Here is a 27292-nt window from a genome sequence, read left to right as displayed (position 1 = left end):
GGCCTGGCCAAGAAGATCAATACAAGGAGAGCTCCGTAGCTTTGGCCATTGGAACGTAATCGAAAACTCCACAAACACTGGAAAATACTTGCATGCATATACAAGCCTACCTTGCAGCAAATTCAAACTCACTGCAATTTAAAGGTCATGTTAAGGACCTAGTGACTTGGAGTAAAGATATGAGTGGTGAGATGGGGCCGTGGGGCATGTTCATGGAGTGATTTCCTGAACTTCATCCCACCCCATGAGTCATGCTAATTATACTTATAAAAATATTTTGTGACTCAGCCTCTCATAATTGTACATGATACTGTAAGAATAAGAGGTTCCTTTGCTTTTTTTTCTTCAGCTTTATTGAGGTATAACTGACAAAATTGAGGTTCTTTTGCTTTTTAAGCTTAGTGTCAATGTGGAGTAACATGATTTTAAAAGTGTTTAAGAGGGATGGGTTTAGGGGTGCCTGGGTGGCTCAGTTGGTTAAGCATCTGCCTTTGGCTCAGGTCATGATCTTAGGGTCCTAGGACTGAGCCCCAAGTAGAGCTCCCTGCTTAGCAGGGAGTCTGTTTCTCTCTCTCCTTCTGTCCCTCCTCCCTACTTGTGCTTTCTCTCTCTCTCTCTCTCTCTCTCTCAATGAAATATCTAAACTCTTAAAAAAAAAAAAAAGAGGGATGGATCTAAAAGTATGAAAGGTTGGGTTGGCCAGAGGGTGAACCCCATAGGAGGGCATTAAACCTTATCCAGGGTAGACCATAAAAACTCAGGTGGACCTATGCAAGAAGACAGAATAAGAGTAAGGTTCACATTTGGTAAACAAAACAAAACAAATTGGATGTTGAATGTTGAAGGAAAAAATACAATCACAAAGTCCTAACTGGGGAGGGTAGCAGTGTGAGCTATTTAACTCATCTGGGCTTCCAGGTCCACATTTCTTTCTTTCTTTTTTTTTTTTTTTAAAGATTTTATTTATTTATTTGACAGATCACAAGTAGGCAGAGAGGGAGGCAGAGAGAGAAGAGGAAGCAGGCTCCCCGCTGAGCACAGGGTCCAATGTGGGGCTCGATCCCAGGACCCTGAGATCATGACCTGAGCTGAAGGCAGAGGCTTTAACCCACTGAGCCACCCAGGCGCCCCTGATCCACATTTCTATTGGCCAAAGATAACACCTGTATTGCCTGCCTTCTAGGCTTGACCTGAGAATCATATGCTCTTTGTATAAATATGAAATTTTTAACTCTTTATTTATTTACTTGAGAGAGAGCACATGCAGGGGGGTGCAAAAGAGGGAGAGGGAGAAGCAGGATCCCCGCTGAGCAGGGAGCCTGACACAGGGCTCCATCCCAGGACCCCACAATCATAACCTGAGCTGAAGGCAGCCGCTTAACTGACTGAACCACCCACGTGCCCCTAAATACGTATTTTTAAGTTGCTGTTGTGGTAACTGGATAATCAGAGTACTAAACAGACGTGTGAATGATCAGGAGTGTTCATATGTAGATCAAGGAAGGAATGGAAATAGGAAAACAGGAAACCCCATTGTGAACCTACTGGGTGCACTAGGCTTGGTACTTTCAGACACAGGATCTCATTTAATTGTCACACCTCAGAGGTGGATGTTCTGCTCTCCTCATGTTTAGAAGGAGAGTGGTGAAGTCTGTAACTTCTCCAAGGTCACACAGCTAGTAGAGTAAGCCCAAGCCAGGCGAGGTAACATGAACTAGATTCCAAAGGAAGCCTTGAGGATAAGTACTCAGCAATTGCAGACAGTGTTTTTAACATGGTTGGGCAGGTTCCAGGCTCAAGACAAGGACAGTCACTTTTCCCATGACTTCTTTCCTCGTACCAGGTAAATGGAAGAGGAAAACCACACAGGAGTGGTCTACTTCCACTTCCACCCTTTCTCAACGGACCCAGCAGTGGCTCGCCTCATATTTGTGGCCCTCTTGCTGTTGTTCTTAGGAAGTCTTGTTGGAAACATCACCATTGGGCTCACCATCTGGAGAGATCACTCCTTCTATACCCCGATGTACTTCTTCCTTTTTGTTCTGGCCATGCTGGAAATTGGCTACTCTACCAACATTGATCCCCTGACTCTCGCTAGCGTCCTTTCCATGGGGCAGATGCTTATCTCTCTCCCTGCCTGTGGGACCCAGATGTTCTTCTTCGTCCTTCTCGGAGGGTCTGACTGTGTCTTGCTTGCTGTCATGGCCTACGACAGGTACGTGGCCATCTGTCACCCGCTGCATTACAACCTCATTGTGAGTTGGCAGCTCTGTGGGCAGATGACTTTAGGTTCTTTGGGGCTGGGATTCCTGTTGTCACTGCCTTTGACCATTCTGAAATGCCGCCTTCCATTCTGTGGCCGCAATGAGATCTACCACTTCTTCTGTGACATGCCTGCCATCATGCGCTTGGCCTGTGCAGACACCCGTGTGTATGAGGCTGTTGTCTATGCCATCGGTGTGGCCGCCGTGGCTGTCCCCTTCCTCCTTATCTGCCTCTCCTACGGCTGCATCGTGGCCACCCTCCTGAGGATGAATTCAGCTAAGGGAAAGCACCGGGCTTTCTCCACCTGTTCCTCCCATCTCATCGTGGTTCTCCTGCAGTATGGGAGCTGCACTCTTATCTACCTTCGCCCCAGGTCCAGCTACTCTCCAGAAGAGGGCCGGGCAGTGTCTGTTGTCTACACCTTTTTTTCACCGTTGCTAAACCCCTTGATCTATAGCATAAGGAATCAAGAGGTGACTGATGCAGTAAGGAGACTTTCGGCAAGAATGTGCTGGTTCAGGAAACCAGAAATATTCCTTGCTAGAAAAAATATTGCCCAAACCAGGAGTAGCGGCATGATCTGAAGGACAAGAAGCTCCAAAGCAAAAAGGAAGGAGTGGAGAGATAAACGTCTCCATGACTATCTTAGTCTGTGAAATGCTTATCACTGCAAATTCCTCTGCTTTTTCGTGGATTCCAGTGAGGAAGCCCTGGATTGGCCCTGCCTGTTTAGCCAGCCTCCTCTCTCACCGTACAGCTTAGAATAAGGACTGCACAGGAGTGTCAGTGAGGAAAAGGATGAATGAATGGACACATAGAGACATGATAGCAGTTCGTATAATGGATGCTGTCCTGTTACCTGTTTTAAGAGCCTGCATCCCCGACAGTACACAGAGCCTATGCGTTCATGTATCCAAACGTCTTTTGACCTTTCTCTTTAGCTGCTCTAGTCCCACTGTCTAATCCCACTGTCTAGTCCCACTTTAAAGTCCCACAAACTTTATTGTTTGTCTGGCCACCCCTTCAACAGTGACCTTTCTCTTTTCACTAAATCACACTTCTTTTTTATATAACTAAGTTTCTTTTCTTTTCTTTTTTAAAGATTTTTATTTATTTATTTGACAGAGGGAGAGACAGTGAGAGAGAGGAGGGAGTAGGGGGAGTAGGAGAGGGAGAGGGACCCTGGGATCATGACCTGAGCTGAAGGCAGACACCTAATGACTGAGCCACCCAGGCACCCCTATAACTAAGTTTCATATGCTTTGGCATTGCTTTTATAATAAGTCTATAAGGTCCCTCGGAATAGATGAAATGGCTTAGTCTTTCTTCGTATTTTCTGGTAAGTGCTGCATACTTAGCCTTAAGGTCCAACTACAAACTTGAGTCCTAACCTTTCCTTTATGTAAAAGAGAGGATGGTGATATCTACAGGCTTCCTACCGCAAGGGGGTTGGATGGACAGACAAGTGAGAATATGGATGTGTGAAAATATAATAGGAAAGTACAGAAGGAGCCACGATCGTTATGTATGTATGTATGTATGTCCTCTGTCCCTTGCCCTTGAATGGCTTTTACTAAGTTGTTCAAGTCCTGCCTTCCTGCTGGTCCCATCAGCCCTTCCCAAAGCAGTTGAGTCAGTGGCTCCTCATCATAGCAGGTGGGTCCTGTGACTCTCACAGGCAAACCCCAAGCCATAGTGGGCAATGAGGAGGGCATTGGTGGCAGGGACCAGATGGAGGATTGAGAGTAGGGAAAGGTATTTCCAAGACATCTTCCTTGATAAGAGCAAAAGAAAAGAATCCCATTCTCTCTAGATGTTTCAAGTGCACTTGGTGATAAAAACCAGCCTCTTGCATATCTGATTGTTTTGCATGTGAGAAAGAAGGGGATATGGAATCCTGATGGTAAGAATTCCTGGGGCATCTGAATATTTTCAGTTGTGCTTGTGTGGAGATTCAACAGATATTTTATTGATAGCAATGGTGTTTGTTAGAATTAATATATTACTTCTCTACTTTTTATTTATTCTGTTTCCAATATGCTTCCACAAAAGATGTGAAGCAGCTTAAAAATACCTTGGATACAAATGTTAAAAACACATAGGCAAGAAGATTGGGGTAAAGGAAAAATTTAGGTGGGATTATAGAGAATATAGTAGTAAAATTCTACATAGAAATGCAAACCATGTGGTCTCTGCAGTTTCTACAGTGGTGACCCACAGGTATCTGAGATTTCTAGTAGCCAAGGAAAAGAATAAAATACAATTCAGTTGGAAAATTCAGAGTTCATATGATAATTTATAGTAGAAATATGGAGAAATATAACACTTTTTTGGGTTAAATCTCAGAGGTAAAAGAATCTTCTCCCAAAATCTTCCAAAGGAGAATATTCCATATTTAGTAACCTACCTGCAATTATAATAATAACCCTAACTATCATTTATTGAGCACTGAATAATGTGCCAGACATTGTTTAGGTCCTCGGTACACGTTAACTCACTTGATTCCTACAATATCTTGTAAGATATGTACCATTATTATCCGTATTTTACACATAAAGAACTGAGGCTCAGAGAGGTTAAGTAATTGTCCCAAGATCACACAGCTAGTAAGTGCTGTCACAGTCTTAACTTCAGAGCCTGTGACCTTAACCACTGTAACATACAGTAAATATGAAATGAATTTTCTAGGGTTAATTCTCCATGTAATCTGATAGTGTGATGTGTTCAAGTCACTTAAAGTAGTTCTGGAAGGGATGATTATGGTCAAAAAGGATGCATCTTTAAATTTTCTAACTTGATTTTGGGGAATAAACCTAAACTATTAGAGCCTGATTGGCCAGCACGTCTTTCCACAAACACTATTTTACTCGACCAGGATCTGGTTAGGAAATGGAGAAGAGGAATTTCCAGGTTATTATTATTATCCAAGAGTTGGAATGCATATATTCTGCATTAATAATGAGCCAAGAAGTTTTTTGCTTAGTACAGAAGATTTGGACATGATTTGGTTTTCTTTTCTTTCATTACACATCTATCAGCATGCTCTAGTTTCATAATGGTGTTCCAATGGAATTAGATTTGAACAGCACAAAATACTGTCATCATATTCTAATTTGATTTTATTTACTCATTGGTCTGAGCCTACTGGAAAGACTCCTAGTGGCATTAGCTATGCAAGGGAAGTGGCCTAGTATGCTCTGAATGTTTGTGTTGCTTCAAAAATGTATATACTGAATCTAACCCCTGATTTGATGGTATTTGGTACTTTTTGGAGGGAATTAGGTCATGAGAGTGGAGCCCTCATGAACAGTATTAGCGTTCTTATAACAGAAATCCCACAAAAGCTCCCTAGCCCTCTCTACCATGTGAGGATATAACGAGAGTGTGGAAGTGGGCCCTCACCCAACCATGTGGCACTCTGATGTCAGACTTCCCACCTCCAGGATTGTGAGAAATAAATTTCTGTTGTTTAGAAGCAACCCACTTTGTTCTAACACCAAGAACTAACTATGCCATGGTCCTACTGCCTAACTAGTTTATAGAAGGTAGTTATTTAGGAAAACATTCCCTTTTTTAACTAAAAATATCAGGCAGGTTGTAACTCAAGTTTAGGTGGGCCCCTGTGGATCCCCAGTCCTCTTCTTGTTGTTCACCAAACTGATGGAAAAGAGTGATTTAGGACATCAACCTTCATCCTTCTTCCTCTATTCCTCCTTCCCTTCCCTTCCCTTCCCTTCCCTTCCCTTCCCTTCCCTTCCCTTCTCTTCCCTTCCCTTCCTTTCCTTTCCTCTCTCCTCTCCTCCCCTCCCCTCCCCTCCCCTCCTCTCTTCTCGCCTTCCTTCCCCCCCCTCCTTCCTTTTTTCCTCTTTCTTTCTCCTTCTCTCTCTCTCTTTCTCTCCTTCCTTCCTTCCACACCTAATTAACTTAACCTGATCAAGATAGTCTTCTGTGAACACTCTTAGGGAGATGGTTGTGTAAATGACCAACAGCAGATATTTAGAGTAGTGGTACAAGCTAGATGGTGCCTCAGCTCTGAAAAAAATGAATCTATTGTAACAGAAAACAGGCTATAAAGTAAAACACATAAGCAAATTGGAAAAATGCAACCTGTTCACTTATGGATGTTACTGAACACAAATCCTTGTATGTATATTTTAAGATTTGATTGTTACTCAAGTAAGTTTGACCTAGAAACTAAAAACTTTAGGAAGGAATAGTAAAAGCCAAATGATTTTATGATTTGTTTGTAGTGAAATTCGAAGCTCACCAGTCCTGGTCTTTACTCTTAGCAAGGAAAATGATCTTTGGGGCCACGCGGTGTTTGCTATAGCGTCTCTCTGGTTGCTCTTCCTAGAGAAGTAAGATATAGGTCAAGATGAAGTTCAAGGGCTTCTCTATCAACAGCAAGATTTACTGACTCCCCTCATCCCATAGAGACAATTTGCCAGCTATGCCTACTGTGGTTTGTGGTTGCCTGTGGGAGAACTGACTGAAAGTTGGGATCAGATGGATGCACTCAATGAATCACTGGAGAATGTGGAGAGACCATGGGGGAAAGAGGTACATTGATCATAGACATCATTGGATGCCTCCCTCTTGGATGCACTCACTCTCTTTCCCAAAGTCCCTGGAGTCTGATTCTAGAAAAAGGATAAGAAGATGACTCAAGGCTGGTACCATTTGCTAAGGAGTCAAGTGGATTTTTCTCCCTGTAGCTTCTTAAAAATGATACTTATTTAACACCTATAAGGCAAAGGCACATTAAATTTGGGAAGGAGAAAACCATCATTAGGGTTGCAGGAAAAAGTAAGAGCGGAGAAGGAGCAAGATGGTAGAGAAGTACGAGAGTCTGTTTCAACTGGTCCCCTAAAGTGAGCTAAGTATCTATCAGAACACTCTGAACACCCATGAAATCAGCCTGAGATATAAGATTATACACTTCTGGATCTCGACAGGGGCAGAAGATCAGTGGAGAGGTAAAGTGGAGTGGGAACACTCAGACTGATATCGGAGGATAAACAGAAGGGGGAGGGAGCCACCAGTAGTGACCCATTGGAAAGTAATACCTCAATATGAAAGTGCCCTGTGATTGGGGACCAGCATTAACTTGGAGTCTGGTTAAAAGCACTCAAAAAGAGTAAAAGATCTTAAGGGGCAACTGGTGGAATCGGGCGGTCATGGGCACGGACCTAAGCCCATGGTCCCAGGACAGTCACTGCCGGTGACCACCCATGCCAGAGAGAGCCCAGTGGTGGCTCCAATCCATGGTCCCTGAGTCCATGGTTTTCTGCTGCTCGCACCACCGCTGGGCTGGGCATACTCCTGCCCATGCCTGAGAGAGCCTGGTGTGGTCTCAGTTCTGGGTCCCTCGGCCCACAGCCTTCTGAGACCTGCGCCTCCAACAGGGGTGAGTGCACCGGGTGCAGGCGTGGACCCCAGACAGCAGTTCTGACAATGGCAGTCACCAGGATTCGGGCTCACCCAGTCCAATATTGCTTGCTGTTTTAGTGGCATGGGGGTGCAGAGACAAGCGGGGGCCTTGGGCGACCGCTGGGATGGTGGCGGGGGTGAGCACTGCCTGTGGGAGGTTGTGGTGTACATATAGATATAAGCTTCAAGGTAATCCTTTTTCCTTATTCAATACTACCCCTATATATAAACCAGTTTTAATTTCCCTAACAACTGTAAATATTTATGCTCCCAATATAGGAGCAGCCAACAACATAAGGCAACTGTTAATCAAAATGAAGAGTCATATTGATATGAATACATTAATTGTAGGGGATCTTAGCACAACACTCTCAGTAATAAACAGATAATCTAAGCAGAAAATCAATAAAGAAACAAGAGCTTTGAATGACACTTTGGACCAGATGGACCTCATAGATATATACAGAACATTCCACCATAAAACAACAGAATACTGATTCTTCTCGAGCACACATGAAACTTTCTCCAGAATAGACCACTTATTGGGTCACAAATCAGGGCACAACTGATACCAAAAGATTAAGATTATTCCCTGATGGATTCCCTGGGGGAATTCTACCAAACATTCAAAGAAGAAATAATACAAATGGCTAATAGACACATGAAAAAATGTTCATTATCATTAGCCATCAGGGAAAGTCAAATCAAAACTGCATTGAGATACCAGCTTTATACCAGTTAGAATGACCAAAATCAACAAGCCAGAAAAAACAAGTATTGGAGAGGATGCAGAGAAAGGGGAACCCTCTTACACTGTTGGTGGGAACGCAAGATGGTGCAGCCACTTTGGAAAACAGTGTGGGGATTCCTTAAGAAATTAAAAGTAGAGCTACCCTATGACCCTGCAATTGCCCTACTGGGTATTTACCCCAAGGTTACAGACATAGTGAACAGAAGGACCATCTGTACCCCAATGTTCATAGTAGCAATGGTCACAGTTGCCAAACTATGGAAAGAGCCAAGATGCCCTTCAATGGACAAATGGACAAAGAAGATATGGTCCATTTATACAATGGAGTATTATGCCTCCATCAGATAGGATGAATACCCAACTTTTGTATCAATATGGATGGGACTGGAAGAGATTATGCTGAGTGAAATAAGTCAAGCAGAGAGAGTCAATTATCATATGGCTTCACTTATTTGTAGAGCATAAAGAATAACTCAAGAGGACATTGGGAGAAGGAGAGGAGAAGTGAGTTGGGGGAAATCAGAGGGGGAGACGAAGCATGAGAGACTGTGGACTGTAAGAAACAAACTGAGGGTTTTGGAGGGGAGGGGGGTTGGGAGGGCCTGGTGGTGGGTATTAAGAGGGGGATGTATTGCATGGAGCACTGGGTGTGGTACATAAACAATGAATCTTGGAACACTGAAAAAATAAAATAAAATTTTTAAAAAATAAGAAAAATAGGCAGAAGAAATGGAAAGAGAAAGAGGAATGGAATTGAGAGAAATCGTGAATAAACTACTGCCACATTGCCTGCTGTGTCACTCAGAGACATCTGTGGCTCTGGCTATAGTGGTAAGAGGTCTAGACTCCAAAGAAATGGAGTCCCAACTCAAGTATGGCAGCTACTCTGCTGCATTGCATTCTGGGGCTTTCCACAAGCCAATGAAACTGTGAGCGCAGCCACCTGCGGGCCCCCCACTGCCTGTCGGTATCTTGTGAGCTGCAGCTTGCCCCTTCTGCTCTAGACAAGAGAACAGTTCTGTTGGCCCTTCTCTGAGTGGACACCTGACTACGTCTCCTTTCTGAAACATGTTCAGTTCAGTGTACATACCGTGAGACTTTAAAATGGCTGGTGATTGTGTTTCAGGAATCGCTTTGCATTTATCTTTCTAGATTGCTTTGACAGCCTCCTGCCAAGTTCTCTCTCTCTCACACAAAAATACCCACACCCCTGCAGGCCTTCATTTTGACCACATTCACAGGGTCTTCAGAGTTACTGGTTCTCGAAAGGAAAGTTTTAGGTGACGCATAAATGAGCATTTAAACATTTGTTTGTATTTACTGAGAAATGAGAGATTACCAAGTAGAACCCATGTAATATACATTGATATGTAACAAAAAGTAAGTTGAATTTAAGTCAAGAAAAACATTAAGTAGTTCATACCAGTAACTCAGATAAAACATAAATCATGAAGACTATTCATTAATGTCTGAAGTTTGGGAAATGTTTTTCCTACATTTTATAAAAGCCTTAACCAGGATCACTATAAACTGTTGTTGTAAAACAATTTAAGGGCACCTGGGTGGCTCAGTTGGCTAAGCGACCGACTCTTGTTTTCAGCTCTGGTCATGATCTCAGGGTCGTGCAGCACACCACACCATGCAATGCAATATCTCGTTGAATTAGTTGCTCCCATTGTGCACCTATGTGGTAGGGATGGAATGACAAGTAATATAATAAACACAATATAGAGTGATAGATACTACATGACAGAAAACAAAGATAGATGCTATAAGACAAAAATATGACAAAGTCATCACAGAGCATGAAGCAGGGAGTGATTTTTCCTTTTTTGGAGGAGGGAAAGGGAAGGGGTGTATATCAGAATATGGCTTCATTTAACACTTGGCTGAGTTCTGAAGGATTCCTAGAATTTGTCCAGGTACCCAACATTAATCTCTACTTGGATAAATTAAAACTGTTTATCTTTGAAGCTCTCTCAAACTTGGAGAGTAAAAATTAAGCAATAATTAGGATATAGCTAAGACTAGTAGCAATTAAGCCAGTTTAGAATATCAAGTCTCCAAACAATTCCTATTTATGTTCAAACATTGACCTACAGGGGATGGTCAAGTTAAAAGCTAAGTTAGCCTCTTGGGGCTTTATTGAACCAAAGCTGGCAGGGAATTCCCCAGAAATAAGATGAGAAGAACTGAGAGCTAAGAGAGAACACAGAATTCTGTCTCTGCAAGACCCAAAGTCCCATGTTTTCCCCTTGGGAAGACACAATAGGGAAGGATTAACAGTGTCTGGATGTGTGCTCCCCTCAGTGCTGCGTGGTTTCTCGGAGCGTCGGTCTCCACGATTCCCAAGATCATTGAGAAGAGGATTCCACTGTGGGCTTCACTCAGCTTCAGGGAAGGATGTGTTTGCCAGGTTCTCCAGGCAGAAGGTAAGGAGAGCAGAGGAAAGACCAGGCTGATTGAGTTGTTGTGTGGTCTAGACCTGGGGAATGGACCAATGAATCCTACCGACCTTGGGATTCCCTGATCCCCTGAGGGGCTTCCTGGGGTGGAATTACAAATGAGTTGGAATATTTGTGCCATCTCCTGGAGCAAATGAAGTGACACAGTTTATGCCAAATATTCTAACAACAAGCAAATCTTCAAAACAGACAGCCCCCTGCTGAGGGTGAGAGAGTAAGTCTGCCTCTCTCTCTCAAACTGTGACCAATTTCCTAGGTTAACCGAGAGTGGTGAGAAAGTGTTATCCGCCCTCCTTGTGGGGGGGGTACATGTTTCATTGGGACACCCAGAAAACATAGTGTAATCTACTCAGTTTCTGAGTTACATGCTCAATGCCTAGTTGGTAGTAGATGCTCAGTAAATAGTTGTTGAGCAAGTGAATGCAGAACAGTCCTGTTAATTATACCCTATGAGGGAAGAAGGTAGAGGAGTATGCCAAGGTTCCTTCCTTCTCACTAAGGAAGAGGAAGGGATCTTTCTTTGAGTGTTCACCAAGTCTTTGGAAGCAGTACTGGTACCACAAAAGAGACTCATCAAAGAAGATGCAACATTATTGAGGCTTTATATTTCCTAGGTAAGAAGAGAGCTAGAATTCCCTGATCCGATGTTCAAGCAGCAAGGGATTATGCATCAGCAAAGGCAGAAGAAAGCAGACAATGAAAGAGAACATTTAACTACCACCAAGTTCACAGGGTTGTCATTTTTATACCATTGAGAGGAACCCAGAGAAGGAGGAAACTTGGGAATGGAGAGTGGAGAGATTTCTCATTCATTTGTCAATACCTTGGATGAAGACACAAAAGGCAAGAATAATTTTTTATTCATATAATATATTTACTATGGTTTGAATACTCCTAAAAATAGAGTGCCTTGCAATAAAACCCTAGCTACAGTAAGATCAAAATTCACTTGTGCGGTATAAAGGCAAGAACGAAACAGAAACAGAGTTACTGGAGTTGAAGAGAGATAAGCAGTTAAATATAAAACTTAGTTTGGGGCTTCCTTACAGCTAAGGCAAAAATGGATTAATAGTCAAGTAGGACGACATATATGTGTTCATTAGAGAGAAACGTGTGTGTCTGGGCAAGGGTGTGGGGAATGTGTTGTGGATTCAGGTGAGTCTAAGGAATGAGAATTAGAATTCCTTATCTAAGGAATGTTGAACATCTCTCTGTAATCAGTGTGATTGTGTTTTGCAGTGGAATATGCTGTTGTTTTTAAGACATTCCACACAGAGAACCTTTCTTTAAAACTGGGTGTTATGGGGCGCCTGGGTGGCTCAGTGGGTTAAAGCCTCTGCTTTCGGCTCAGGTCACACAGAGTTCTAGGATCAAGTCCCGCATCAGGCTCTCTGCTCGGCAGGGAGCCTGCTTCTCGGCCTACTTGTGATTTCTGTCTGTCAAATAAATAAATAAAATCTTTAAAAAATTAAAAACAAAACAAAACAGCAAAAAACTGGGTGTTATACGCAACTGATGATTCATTGAACACTACATTAAAAACTAATGATATAATATGATAATGATATGGTGGCTAACCGAACATGATAAAAAAAAACTTCTGGGGCGCCTGGGTGGCTCAGTGGGTTAAACCCTCTGCCTTTGGCCCAGATCATGATCTCAGAGTCCTGGGATCGAGCCCGACATCAGGCTCTCTGCTCAGCGGGGAGCCTGCTTCCTCTTCTCTCTCTGCCTGCCTCTATGCCTACTTGTGATCTCTGTCAAATAAATAAATAAATAAATATTGAAAAAAACTTCTTTGAAAACCTATTGACGTTCTGAAGGAAATTTTGAGGGATATTGGGGTTATTATGCTTGAGGGATGTGGCTTCCACAACTGATCTAATATAGCTATAATTGGGCATTAGACCAGTTATAGCTTTGAGAAACATGTTCATTAAATTTGTAGATGACAATGGAAGATAAATTGATTGCTTGTTGGAGCACAGAATTGCAATTTTCTGTAAGATCTTGATGGGCTGGAAGAATGAGCTAACTCTGAAGGGTTGGTGTTAAGAAGAAATGAGGATGGGGTGCCTGGAATGCTCAGTTAGTTGAACGTCCGACTCTGGGTTTCGGCTAGTGTTGTGGTCTCCAGGGTCATGAGATGGAGCCCTGAGTCAGGCTTCACGCTAAGCAGGGTGTCTGCTGGAGATTGTCTTTCTCTGCTCCTCCCCCCAACCCCTGCTCTCCCTCTCTCTCATTAGAGTAGATAAATAAAGTCTTAAAAAAAAAAAAAAGAGATGAGGATAAAGAAAAATAAAGAGGGGAAGGAGAGAAGGGAGGAAAAGGAAGGACGGGACCCAACAATGAACTTAGCCCAAGTCAAGAATGTGATATGCCTGGAGATTAACAAACATAAAAATAAATATCTAGATTTAGCACCATCTTGGTCTGCCTCATGGGCAAGTGGGCAGATCCCACGGCCGCATCTGGATGTTAATCCTGGTTCTGACAATGATTGGTTGTATGACGAGGGGTGTGTTATGTCTCTTCAGTTTCGTTGCTTCTCAAATGAGAATTCTAAAAATCAATAACATTTTTATAACTAAAAAAAATAAATAAACCCACATTTTTGGGAAGAAAATTTGAAAAGTGGAGAAAGCATGAAGAAAACGTCATCCCTCATTTCTTCCAAAAACACTATGAAGAGTTTACTGTTGCCCTTTCTGCTGTGGCAACAGAACTGGTTGGTGCCATGCACGCAGTTTGCTTCTTTGTTTTCTTCATTTAACGTCATATTTTAAACATCTTCTTACTTTATTAAACCTCTTAGTATAACATTTTTAAAGGAAATGTAATATTTTGTCACATGGATATACTCTAAGTGACTGAAATGTTACTTTCTATTAAGCATTTGTTTTGGTTCCTTATGAGAAATTATTAAGACATACTGTACACATTTTTGTGCATTTGGCTCCATATTCTGGGCTATTTCCTTAGGGTAGATCCTCTAATGATGAGAGTACTGATTCAGTGCATTTGACATCTTTTTTTTTTTTTTTTTTTTTTGGTGTTGGGGGGTAGGGGCCGAAGGAGAGGGGAGAGAGAATCTTAAGCAGGCTCCATGCCCAGCACAGCACCCAATGGAGGGGGGGACTCGATCTCACAACCCTGAGGTCATGACTTGAGCTAAAATCAAGAGTCAGTGCTTAACCGACTGAGCCACCCAGATGCCCCAATGCATGTGACATCTTAATCATTTCTTGAAAACAGCTGATTATTTTTGGGGTGTCTGGGTGGCTCAGTCAGTTGAGCTGCCAGTTCTCGATTTTGGCTCAGGTCATGATCTCTGTGTCTGGGAATTGAGCCCCTTTTCAGGCTCTGTGCTCAGCGAGGACACGGCTTGAGGATTCTCTCTCTCCCTTTGCAGCACCATTCCCCCCCCCCCCAATTCTCTCTCTCTAAAATAAATAAATAGATCTTAAAAAAAAAAAAGAAAGAAAAACAGCTGATTATCCCTCCAGAAAGGATATGCTTAGTATCAGAGTGCTAAAATGAAGATTCCTATTTCTACTTCAAAAGTACTCAGTATCAGTTGCTGGCATTGATAGGGCCTCAGTAAGTCTCTAGTATTCATGTCAATACGGAATTACATTGTGCCTGGCACTGTGCTAGCGTCCTGGGCATTAGTGAAGAATGGGACCCAATCACCCCTGCCCTCGTGGATCTTTGAGTCCATAAAGGGCACAGAAATACACGAGTGAACACGGAAGCAAATACATTGTTCAGGAATGGTGAAATCCCTAATTATAGATAATAGTACTTTCCTATAACTGTTTGCCTCCTTAGTGTCTAATTCATGGAGGTCAAATATTTGGGGTAGAGGATGTGCTGACTATCCTCACTCCTCAGAGAGAGAGAGGCAGGCAGATATGTGCTCCTAATGTTCCCAGAAAAGGCGCTAAAAATTTCAAGGAACAATACTTTCAGAAACGGATGGGTTTTTCCCTACCATGAATCCAGCCATCTTCTAGCCCTCCCTCCCTACATAAGGCTGTGCCAAACCCATGACCCAGTGGGGGCAGACGCATTTAGGAAGGGAAAACACTTTACTTGCAAAGCATGCAGGGCATCAGACTTTGAAAAGACTGACTAGTCGGATGCAAAAACCCAGCAAATATTCAAAGGATAGAGCCACAAATCAGCAAGAATACTAAGGTTGTATTATTCTGTTTATGGTATAAAATAGCATTCTTACATGATCATCATATTTTCAAAGGTCATGACACATCTTCAGACATCAGCATAGCAAAAATAATAAAAATAAATTCTTTTGGGCATCCATAAACCAGTCAGGGTGATCTTGCTTTGGTTTAGCCCAGGGTACTATGTGGTCTCCTCCCCCTTCTTACTGTGGTATCACGAATTGCTTAATCATTGGAAGAAAGGCAAAGTGCCAGTTTTTGTTTCTGCAAGACATATAGTATGGTGTGTGTGTGTGTGTGTGTGTGTGTGTGTGTGTGTGTGTGTGTGTGCGTGTGTGTGTGTTGGGGAGGGGGGAAATACCCTAGTGTTGTTGTTGTTTTTTTTAAGATTTTTAAAAATTTATTTATTTGACAGAGATCACAAGTAGGCAGAGCAGCAGGTGAAGAAAGAAGAAGGAGGCTCCCTGCTGAGCAGAGAGCCTGATGTGGGGCTCCATCCCAGGACCCTGGGATCATGACCTGAGTCGAAGGCAGAGACTTTAACCCCCTGAGCCACTCAGGCGCCCTACCCTAGTGTTTTTTTATGCTACTCTTCATTCTCCTGCCAGTACCTCTCATTGGCCAAATTCAACCAGAAACCATAAGGTGAGGGAGACTGGCTAATGCAGTCCTTAGTGACTAGCCTCCCGTGGGGCAGAGCAGGGTGGAGAGTGGATCAGGAAGCCGGCCTAGAATAACCAACAAAATCTTCCTTTTGCAAATTATTAAGAGGAAGAGTGGTCTCTGGAAGTGACAGAAATGGAAAAGTGGAAAAAGATGGAAAAGCGTCTAGAGAGGTAGAGTAGCATTACAGAGGCTATGGGTGAGGAATTTCAAGGAGTAGGGACAGCTTCAAATGCAATGCTGATCAAGTCAAAAGTTGGATTCAATGATTTGGAAGCATTGGTGACCTTCATTAGAGTGGTTTCAAGGAGTAAGATGGAAACTGGATTGCCTGTACTAAAGAAGAAATAGGGAATGGTCATAATGGGAAGGAGATAGGGAGGCATCAGAGGGTGATGTAAGATTGTGGGAATGTGTTATGGATATGCTGTAGGTCTTATGTTCTAGGTCCAGTGCTAGTGAGGGTGATGATGGGCTGCCTCCAAGTAGCTTTTGTTATTTCTTTCTGTGAAATTGGAGGCTGGGTCATCTACTATAAGTGAGGAAGGAGGTTGTAGAGGGAAGACTTAAAGAGACCAGGGAGGTTTGCACTTTAGAGGACTGGGAACAGTGCTGGGGTTGGTAATGCCCCTTTGTTATGGCTCCTTCAGCAGGATTTTGCAATCTTTAGTCCTATTCAGCCTGGAATAGGTATGTTGGATATTACAGAAGACAACAGGGTTGACAAAAAGTCAAGGAGCCAAGGATAATGGCAATATTGGCAAAAGACTAATGGAAGAGATAAACCATAGGTCTTGGTTGGGTGGGAAGGGAGTAAAGCCCAAGGAGGCCTATTTGGAGGAACCAGAAGCATCAAGGTGGTCTTGAAGAGTTGGAAGAAATGAAATATTAATGATTATTGCTAACAGTCATGGAGAGTTTACTACGGGCCAGACACATTTACTTCTCAAAACAATCTTAAGAGTTTTGTCCTATTGTTATATTTATAGATAGAGAAATTGAAGCAGAAAGCTTCAATGAGTTGCTCTAGGTCATACTCTTGGTCAGTGGCAGATCAGGGATTAGAATTTAGATGGTCTAATCCCAGAGTAGGTTCTAATCCCAGAGGTTGTGCTCTTGAGAACCAGGGGAGGTGTTAGGGAGCAGAGAGATTTGTGGTCTGGGTATGGTATTCTATGACTTAAGATTTCAGTGTGATGCAAACAGATACTTACACACCTACGTTCATGACACCATTATTCATAAGAGACAGGAGGTGGAAACAAACCAAGTGTCCATGAACAGATGAATGGATAAACAAAATGTGGTATATACACACAATGGAATACTATTCGGCCATAAAACATAAAGGATATTTGATATGTGCTAGCACATGGATGGACTTGAAAACATTATGGTTAGTGAAATAAACCAGATACAGAAGGACAAATATTGTATGATTCTACTTGTGTGAAGGTACCTAGAATAGGCAAACTCAGAGAGTGAGAGAGAAATTGGGATAGAGGTAACTAGAGGCTGGGAGGAGAACATATGGTGAGTTATTGTTTAGTGGGTACACAGTCTTCGTCGGGGATGATAAAAAAGTTTTGGTTATGGGTAGAGGTGACAGTTACACAACATTGTGAATGTATTTAGTGCCCTTGAATTGTACACTTACACACGGCTAAACTTATGAATATTATGCAATGTATATTCTAATACAATAAAAAAGAAAAGGATTTCTGAGGTGAACTACTTCTGGGTGATTACAACAAAAAGTCTGATTTAGAAGTGAGTCGCAGAATTTATTTATTTACTTATGTATTCATTTTAAAGATTTATTTATTAGAGAAAGAGAGCGGGAACGCACAAGTGGGAGGGACAGAGGGAGAGGTAGAGAGAATCTCAAGCAGACTGCACTGAGCATGAAGTCTGACACAGATCTCCATCTCAGGACCATGAGATCCCAACCTGAGCTAAAACCAAGAGTCAGATGCTTAACCAACCGTGAGCACCACCGAGGTGCCCCAATTGTGGAGTTTAGCCTGGAGAAAAAGATGGTTGGGGTTGGGGAGCTCAAGAAAGGGAGAAGCCAAGAGTTGAATGGGTCACCCAGCAGGAGCTCGGTGTCCTGACATTAATCTATCCTCAGGGCGCAGCAGGTTACCATCAACAGGCCCAACTCATTGAGTACATGGAGAGTGCAAATCAAACTGGGATGGTTCACTTCCACTTCCGCCCCTTCTCCAAACTGCTTGAGGTGCAGATGCTGATTTTCGTGGCCTTCCTGATCATGTACCTGGTCAGCATCAGCGGCAATGTCTCCATTTCTCTCATCATCTGGATTAACCATTCTCTGCACACCCCCATGTATTTTTTTCCTGGCCAACTTGGCAGTTCTGGAGATCTTCTACTCTTCTACCATTGCCCCTCTGACTCTGGCCAGTGTCCTGTCCATGGAGAGAGCCCTCATCTCCCTGCCTGGCTGTGGCACCCAGATGTTCTTTTTCATCTTCCTGGGCAGCACTGATTGCATTTTACTAGCTGTCATGGCCTATGACAGGTTTGTGGCCATCTGTCACCCTTTGCACTACACCCTCATGATGAGCTGGCACTTGTGTGTCCAGTTGGCCCTGGGGTCTCTGGTGCTGGGTTTCATCTTGGCCATGCAGCTGACTGTGCTCATCTTCCAACTCCCCTTCTGCAGCAGCAAAGAAATCAGCCTATTCTACTGCGATATCCTCCCTGTCATGAGACTGGCCTGTGCAGATACCTGGGTCCATGAGGTCACGTTGTTTGTGGTCAGTGTCACCGTCCTCACCATCCCTTTCCTGCTTATCACTCTCTCCTACGTCTTCATTGTGGCCGCCATCCTGAAGATCCGCTCGGCAGAGGGGAGGCACAAGGCTTTCTCCACCTGCTCCTCTCACCTGACTGTGGTCCTGCTCCAGTACGGATGTGGGAGCCTTATCTACCTTTGCCCCAGCTCCAGCTACTCTCCAGAGAGGGGCCAGGTAGTGTCTGTGGTTTACACATTCATCACCCCTGTGCTGAACCCCTTGATCTACAGCATGAGAAACAGAGAGCTTAAGGATGCTTTGAAGAGAACAATGATCAGGTTCCTGTTGTCCTAAATACAGTGAAGACTCTGGATGTTCTTCTCCAACATTGCTGGGAAGAAACAAATGAGTGTTCTTTCTGGAAGATGAGGAGGTGGGAGCTAAGAGGTCACTGGATTTATACTGTTACTTCTTCCTGTTATATTCTTTTTGAAAAGTCATTTTTCTTTTCTCAGCCTTGGATTCTTCATCTCTAAAATGGGGATGAAAATGCCCACCAGACTTAAACCTGGGGTAGTTGTCAGGACCCAAAGTGAAAATACTTTGTGACTTTTAAAGGGAGATGACAACTGTGGATGTGGTCATTGCTTATCCTCATCATTACGTATAGAGTCTAGGTCTAGTTCTCAGGTTCTTAGCAGGGTCATATGTACACGTGAGCAGGGACAGAACCAAGAACGAGATACACATCAAACCGAGACCATTGCAACCACTCTGCTGGTTCCTGTGGTGCAAATGCTGGGCTCCTACCTTCTCGAATTCTCTTTCATCCTAAATTCTTCTTCCTGGGAAAAGTGATGGGGAAAGAGCAGGAGTTTAAAAGTTGTGGTTCTTTTTTCTTACATTTATACCCAGAGCTAATCTGTCTCCATCTTAGTATCTGACTCTGCATTAATTATTAGTCTGAGTCTAACTCACTCTCCCCATGCCCATTGGGTATCCTCCCCTCATGTTCCTTCTGTCTCAGATACACACACACACCCACACACAAGTCTCACATTTCTCTCTGTCCCTAGATGCTATGGTCTGAATATTTGTGTCCGCCCACCTCAGGTTCATCTGTTGAAATCCTAATCCCCAGTGGGATGGTATCAGGAGGTGGGATCTTTGGGAGGTATTTAGGTCATGAGGATGGAGACCTCATGGATGGGATTAGTGCCTTCATAAAAGAGACCCCACAGAGCTCGCTGGCCCCTTCCACCATGTGAGGGTACAAGAAGTCTGTGTCCTGGAAGAGGTTCCTCACCCAACCCTGACCTCAGACTTCCAGCTTCCAAAACTGTGAGAAATACATTTCTGTTGTTTCCAAAGCCACCCCAACTATGGTACTTTGTAATGGCAGCCCAGTTGGATGAAGACATGAAGTGGACATAATTGGGAGGATTGCTTTTTTAATTGAGCCTCTCTGGGTCAGGGAGGGGTAATGCTGGTTCAAATCTCAATTCAGGTTGAGGAAAGCTTGTTCTGTGGAGATAAACACTGGCTGGGCACAATGGAGGGAAAGGACTGTAATGTGGCTGTGAGTGGGAGAGTAACTGTTGTAGGATGATCCCTGTTTCAGGTAATGGCATTGGAACATCAGAACATAGATGGTTTACTGTCTTTTTGTAGGGTGGGTGAAGTTCATTTATTCCTCTGCCCATTGATTAGTGAGTCATTTATTGGAGTGCTGGACTGGCTCAGTCAGCAGAATGTGCACCTCTTGAGCTTAGGGTTGTGAGTTCAAGTCCCATGTTGGGTGTGAAGCTTACTTAAAAAAATAAAAAAAAAATTATGAGTGATTCATTCATCCAACAACATTTAAGAAGACAGTAAACAACTATTTATCAAATTCTGCTATGTACTATGTACCCACCTGCGGTAGGTGGGGCAAGATGTAGAGAGGTAAGAGGCAGCTCCTGCCTTGTAGGAAGTTAAGTCTGGTAGTTTTGAAGAATACCTACCATGATAGCCCAATGGCAAGTGATAGAATGCAGTGAGCTTCTGACCAGGGACAGAGAAAGGAATCAAGGCAAGTGTGTCTGGGGGAGTGGCACTGGAGCTGACCATGCAGGTGTCCAGGTCTCTCTGTGTGCAAAGAGGAGCAGGATGGGCATTTCTTTCTTTTAAAAAGATTTTATTTATTTATCTGAGAGAGAGAGAAAGCGAGAGAGTGCATGTGCAGGGGGTGTGGAGGTCGGTCGGGGGATTGGGGGAGCAGGGACAAGCAGACTCAGCTGAGCCTGACTCGGGGCTCAATCTCATGACCCTTAACGGACTGAGCCACCCAGGCGCCCAGGAACGGCATTCCTGAAGGGCGGATTGTAGAGGCAGAAGAATGAGCTCTTTGTACCTCTGTTTCCTATCTGAAAGAGTATAAAATGTTTGCTACATTTTTTTCTTTTGTTTTGTTTTGTTTTTCTGAAAATGTATCACAGGCTTAGAAGGCAGAAACCATGACCAGGATTCCTGTTACATGGAACTGAAATGTTCCCATCTTCCTTTGAAAGACAAGAAGCGGGGGTGGGGGGGCACCTGGGTGGCTCAGTCAGTTAAGCATCTGCCTTTAGCTGGGGTCTTGATCCTGGAGTCCTGGGATCTAGTCCCACATAGGGCTCCCTGCTCAGTGGGGAATCAGCTTCTCCCTCTGCCTGCTGCTCCCCGTTTGTGCTCTCTCTCTCTCTCTCTCTCCATCAAATGAATAAATAAAACCTTAAAAAAAAAAAAGACAAGAACTGGAAAGGATCTTCTTTGGCTCACTTACGGATACTTTGGGCCTCTCCCGTGTTCTAGTGCATATTTCACTAGGCGGTGTTTTCTGCAGGACACGAGTCTTGTTGAATAATTTGTGTTTGGGAGAAATAAACTTTCTGTGGTCAAACAGGTGTGAAGAGCACTGTGATCAAACCCCAACCAGTGGTCTCCTACAGGTTCACTCAGTGCCTGTAATACGCAAATATGTGGTCAGACTCTAGGACGCAGGGTGCATTTCTCTTATGTTTTCTGAACTGTGGCCCCACTAAACTCTTCGATTCCTTACCCTGTTGAACCTGCTGAGGTTCAATCGACTACTCAGAGGGTGGTTTCACTAGTGACTGAAATGGTCCAGGCACTTCTCAATTCCTGGTGCTCCTTGAGAAAAACAAGTGTAGTTATCATGGGTTTGCAGGCTTCTTCTCAAGGACTGCACAAGGGAATTAATGATTGCCCATTTATCATCACAAAAATCCAGGAGACAGACTCTATTGTTTTCTCTGCTTACAGATAAGGAAACTGTGACACAGGGAGTTTCAGTAGCGTGTTCAAGGTCGCACAGCCAGGACAGGCAGAATGTGGGATTTTTGGTGTGGATGCTGTGTGGTTTCAAAGCCCAGGGAACAAAACTACAACCTCTCTCAGCAAGCTATCCCTGTACTATGGAAGCTTGGGGGGATCCCTTCATTTTTCTATACTTAATTTCATAATAAATGGGGGAAGTAATATCTACTCTATTCCTCCAAATTATTGTGACATCTTTGGGGGGCACGGAAAAACTGTAAAAATACAATAAAAGATTCAGCATGGTTGGTTTAATATCCAAATGGAGGGGTGCCTGTGTTGGCACAGCTGGTAGAGCATACAACCCTTGATCCCAGGGTCGTGAGTTCAAGCCCCACCCTGGGCTTAAAAACACAACATCCAAATGGAGAAAGAGATGACATGGGTTATTTTTTTGGTTATAAACATTTTAAAGCCATAGTGATTCACCTGCCTTTCCCCTTTGCTCCACTGTGTTTATCTGTTCCTCTTGATAGGCGTTTTGAAGGTGTTACAAGAAGCAAGAAGAAGTTGTCTTCTGCAACTCAAAGTAACCATAAGCTCCTCTGGGTGAGGCTTCTTTTCTAGGTTCTTCAGGGGAGCACTTGGTGCTTTTAGGCTCTAGGGATTGAGGAGTTTATATAAACAAAACGAGAAATGCATAAGGTTCAAATTATTTACAGTGTCAAGTTGAAGGCACAGGTGTATGGCCTGTGGAGTTTTTTGCTAGGAAAACATCTGAACAACATGATATAAGACCTCTTTCTTTGTAAGGGGCACCTGGGTGGTTTTAGTCAGTTAAGCATCCAACTCGATCTCAGCTCAGGTCTTGATCTCAGGGTTGTGAGTTCAAGTCCTGCAATGGGCTTCATGCAGGGCCTTTGGTCCACTGGGAAAAAAAAAATCAGTTGACCAAAGATATATGGATTTATTTCTAAGGTCATGAACTCAAGTCCCATGTTGGGCTCCTACTTAAAAAAAAAAAAAAGACATGTTTGCAAATATTTTAAACTCAATCCTCCAAAACATGTGGCATTGCAATTGCATTTAGTTTTAAGGAAGGATCATCTTTCTTCCTCAGGGAGAAGAGAGGAGGATCCAAAGGGAATGCATGAGTGTGTATGTGTGTGTGTGTGTGTGTGTGTGTGTGTGTGTGTGAGAGTGTGTTAGTAGCCAACCATTCTTCAGTTTATTCTCCAAATATTTGCATTCCACTTACTTCATAGTAGCCCTAGAAGGTGAATAATATTGGTTTGTTGCTCTTAAGCAGTTCATGGTCTAGGCAGGGAGACAGAGGGGTAAGCAGCTAGATACAAGACAACACAGGGTGGGCTTTCAAAAGAGGTCTGAACAAGTTCTACTGGGAGCAGGCAGGCAATGGGGGCCAAGTGGCTGCCCGAGTGAACAGAAGGGTTCCGGGCTTTTTTTTAATGTAGTGTTCAATGATTCATTATTTGCATATAACACCCAGTACTCATTACAGCACGTGCCCTCCTTAATATCCATCACCCGGCTACCCCCTCCCCTAACGCTCTCCCCTCTGAAACCCTCAGATTGTTTCCCAGATTTCCATAGTCTCTCATGGTTCTTCATCTCCCCCTCTGATTTCCCCCACTAATGTCTGGAGGGTTTAGGTCTTAAGGGAGGAGCAGGGATCTGCCAGACGTGAAGTGGAAAAAGGGCAGAGGTAGGTGGGAAATCCTGGGCACATCTGGCTCAGAGAAGAGGTGGGCGTTAGCTGAGGCTGACAATGGGGTTGTGTGGGTCATGGGGTGACAGTGCTTGGGGCCGGGCCAGAGGGGGCGAGGGCCTGAATGCCATTCTAAGAGGATGGACTCCCTCTTCTTTGTAACGAGAAGCCACTGAGGAGTTCCAATCAGAAGAGAGACGTAATGGAGCGTATCATGGGAAGACTCATTTATTAAATGTGGTAAACGTTAACGGAGTACCTGGTATATTTCTGGCCCTACGCCTGGGTCTGGGTCCACGTCGGTGACGAGGAGAGATGAAGCTACTGTCCTCACAGAGTTTACAGAAGGCGTGTGAGGCAGACCAGTGGCCTGTAGGGCAGACCACGTAACTTGCAGTGTGGTATGGGCTATGATAAAGTCCAGGGTGTCACATGGGCATGTCTGGGGGACACTTAAGTTAATCCTGGAGGGTGCAACCTTTACTCTGAGGCCTGGAGAATGTATCAGGGTTGTTCAGGATGGATATGGGGGAGAAGCAAGCTGTAGGAAGGTGAAGAGTGTAACTCTGGCATTAATTTGGGATTTGACCTCTGTACTGGGTAGCTAAGAGACGGCTCCTGGCTTTCCTTCTACTGTGTAATCCTCTTCACCTCGAGTGTGGGCTGTAGCCCGTGAGTTGCTGCTAGTGAACAGAATACAGCACATGTGATGTCACAGCTGGCATTAGGTTACAAATACACCTTGGCTTCCTTTTCCCTTTCTTGTTCACCTTCCTGCTCTGATGGAAACCAGCTGCCATGTTGTGAGCTGCTCTAGGGAGAGGCCTACATGGCCAGGAGACAGAAGGAAGCCTCCAGCCGATATTTCTTGAGGAACCGAATCCTGGCCACTGCAGAGTGACCTTGAAAGAGACCCCCCCAAGTTAAGCCAAGAGATGAGACTGTTGCCCCAGGCGACACTGCTCTCTGAGGTCTGTGAGAGATTGTGCGACAGAGCCACACAGCTCAGCTGCATGGGGATTCCCAAATCACAGAAGCCAGAGGATGATAAAGGTTTGTTGCTTCCAGCTGGTGGGCTCAAGGGCCATTTGTTATGCAGCAGTATGTAACCAATACAAATGCTGAGGGAGTTGAAAACCATGGGTCAGTAAGTTTATTCTCCATCCTTCCTGTGGTGGGGAAGAGTTGGGGAAGAGAAAGGACCTTCCCCTTAAATTCTCCTGTTCCCCTTATCTCTACTCACCACCATACCTCAAGGTGCAGCAGCCAGAAAGTGGTCTCGCCGGTTCTGCAGCAGCCTCTCGAGGTCCAGATGGGGTAAGGCTCAGTCCTTTTCTCCAAGGGGAAAAGACGTAGACTCAGAGGGAGGAGAGAGAAGGACGTGGAGCTCCCAGATGCCAGGATCCTCTCTTTGGTTTGTTTGTGAAAGTGAAATTAAGTGTTGGCTGAATTATACAGAGCCAAAATGCACACTTGACCTGGACGAGGTTTGTTTAATGGGGGAAACAGCTGCACCCAGACAGAGTGGGTGGGAAACCAAGTTCCAACTGTGGGGCAGAAAAATAAAAATACTTGAGAGAGAAAGGGCTCCTAGCGAGTCTGGAACCTTAAGTCCCTGTCCACCTACCTGGAGACCCTAGAGTCCACTTGGGCTCAATATCAGAGTCTTTTTCACCAGCCCCCAGACTCCCCTTGCCCAGGTCCCATATCCCAGTGAACCTGACTTTTTCCAGTTCCTTGTACACAACTAGCAGGTGGAATCCATACTTCTGCCTGGCGGGGAAGAGCACATATTAATATACTAACAGAAAATGAACAAAACAGGATTCATGCCTAACGAGAGTTTTAAAGAAGGCCTCAAGTCTATAACTACCTTCAAACAGAAAAACATAATAAAAGATGTCTGCTGATGTGGCCCATCTTGGGTTCCTGGACTCCAACTGCACTTAAGAGAGCTCCTAAAAAAAAAAGATTTTATTTATTTGACAGAGAGGCACAGCGAGAGAGAGAGAGCACAAGCAGAGTGGGAGAGGGAGAAGCAGACTCCCTGCTGAGCAGGGAGCCTGATGTGGGGCTCGATCCCAGGACCCTGGGATCAGGACCTGAGCCAAAGGCAGACGCTCAACGACTGAGCTACCCAGGTGCCACTTAAGAGAGCTCTTTACAGTATTTTTTAGTATTTACAAAGTTTTAAGGTAAATCATATAGTCATTTCTGTTATGGGCCCACAGGCTAACCAAGAGTTTATTTTTTCTCCATGGAAACATCTCGTAGAAAATAAAATGTCTTTTTGGTTTCCTAGTTTTATTGAGATAAAATTAACATATGACATGGTATTAGTTTTTTCTTTTTTTCGGATTTTATTTATTTATTTGACAGAGAGAGAGAGAGAGAGAGAGAGAGCGCGTGCGCGCGCACAAGTAAACAGAGTGGCAGGCAGAGAGAGAGGGAGAAGCAGGCTCTCTGCTGAGCAGGGAACCCGATGTAGGGCTTGATCCCAGGAACCTGAGACCAGGACCTGAGCTGAAGGCAGCTGCTTAACCAACTGAGCCACCCAGACGTCCCAAGACATGGTATTAGTTTAAGGTGTACAGCATAATGATGTGAGATATATATATATATATACAGTGCAAAGTAAATTTAGTTAACATCTGTCACCTCACGTAGTTAAAATTTTTTTTCCTGTGATGAGAACATCTTTTAAAAAAAGATTTTATGTATTTGTTTGCCAGGGGGAGAGAGAGCACAAGCAGGGTGTGGGGGGGTGGTAGAAGCAGAGAGAGAAGGAGACTCCCCGCTGAGCAGGGAGCCCCATCCCAGGACCCTGAGCCTCTCAGAACCCTGAGCCGAAGGCAGATGCTTGACTGACTGAGCCACCCAGGGGTCCCAAGAACTTTTAAGATTTACTGTTGGGGCACCTGGGTGGCTCAGTGGGTTAAGACTCTGCCTTTGGCTCAGGTCATGATCCCAGGGTCCTGGGATTGAGCCCTGCATCGGGCTCTCTCCTCAGCGGGGAGCCTGCTTCCCCCTCTCTCTCTGCCTGTCTCTCTGCCTACTTGTGATCTCTGTCAAATAAATAAATAAAATCTTAAAAAAAAAAAAAAGATCTACTGTCTTGGTGACTTTGAAATGCACAATACATTTTTGTTAACTCTAGTCGCCATACTGTACATCCCATCCCCTGGACTTGTAACTGGCAGTTTGTACATTTTGACCTCCTTCTCCCATTTTGCAGCCCGACCTCTGGCAACCACCAATCCGGTCTATGCCTCTGAGTTCGAGGAATCCAAATTTCTTATTATCCCATAAATATATTTTGATAAGGTTATGGAATCTTCTGAAATAAGAGATGCATGAATGCAAACAAAGACCATAGGACGTTCTTAATCTTGAAAAGGTTGGGAACCACTAGTTTTGACCAGCCCCTATGTCACAAATGAGAATGCAGGTTGTGTGATGTGAAGGGACAGCTGTCGTGTGGCAGAAAGTCTGCCTAGAACCCAGGCCTCCTGGCTCTGTGTCAGCAATCCTTCTACAACCCTATAGCAGCTCTCCCTTCATGGAAAGAACAGATTACATTTCTTAAATGTTTGGACAAAGGCAAGGAGCAAGAAATAGCGGTGGAAGTTATAGGGAGGGAAATTTTTGTTTTGTAAAGCAATACACAAACAAAAGTTGGAACTTTTCAACCAGGAAAGATGCTTCCTTGAGGTGTCTGGAAAAACTGTGAAATGAAATGGAAAAAA

At 44.0% G+C, this 27292-nt stretch overlaps 2 protein-coding genes across 2 annotated transcripts; both read left to right on the top strand.

Moving 5' to 3' along the window:
* Positions 1-1821: 1821 nt before the first annotated feature.
* LOC111150269 (olfactory receptor 10V1-like) lies at positions 1822-2849 on the top strand. Its single transcript, XM_022507712.1, is given in 2 exon segments — positions 1822-1843; positions 1846-2849. Coding segments are annotated over 2 exon segments (1026 nt in total).
* Positions 2850-17843: 14994 nt separating this feature from the next.
* On the top strand, positions 17844-18874 carry LOC111150278 (olfactory receptor 10V1-like). The gene is given in 3 exon segments (XM_022507719.1): positions 17844-17906; positions 17908-18114; positions 18116-18874. Coding segments are annotated over 3 exon segments (1029 nt in total).
* The last annotated feature ends 8418 nt before the right edge of the window (positions 18875-27292 follow it).

Source organism: Enhydra lutris, unplaced genomic scaffold, assembly GCF_002288905.1.
Source record: "Enhydra lutris kenyoni isolate GAN:26980312 unplaced genomic scaffold, ASM228890v2 scaffoldscaffold22, whole genome shotgun sequence".
Taxonomy (NCBI): domain Eukaryota; kingdom Metazoa; phylum Chordata; class Mammalia; order Carnivora; family Mustelidae; genus Enhydra; species Enhydra lutris.
This window is presented reverse-complemented; position numbering and strand designations above follow the sequence as displayed.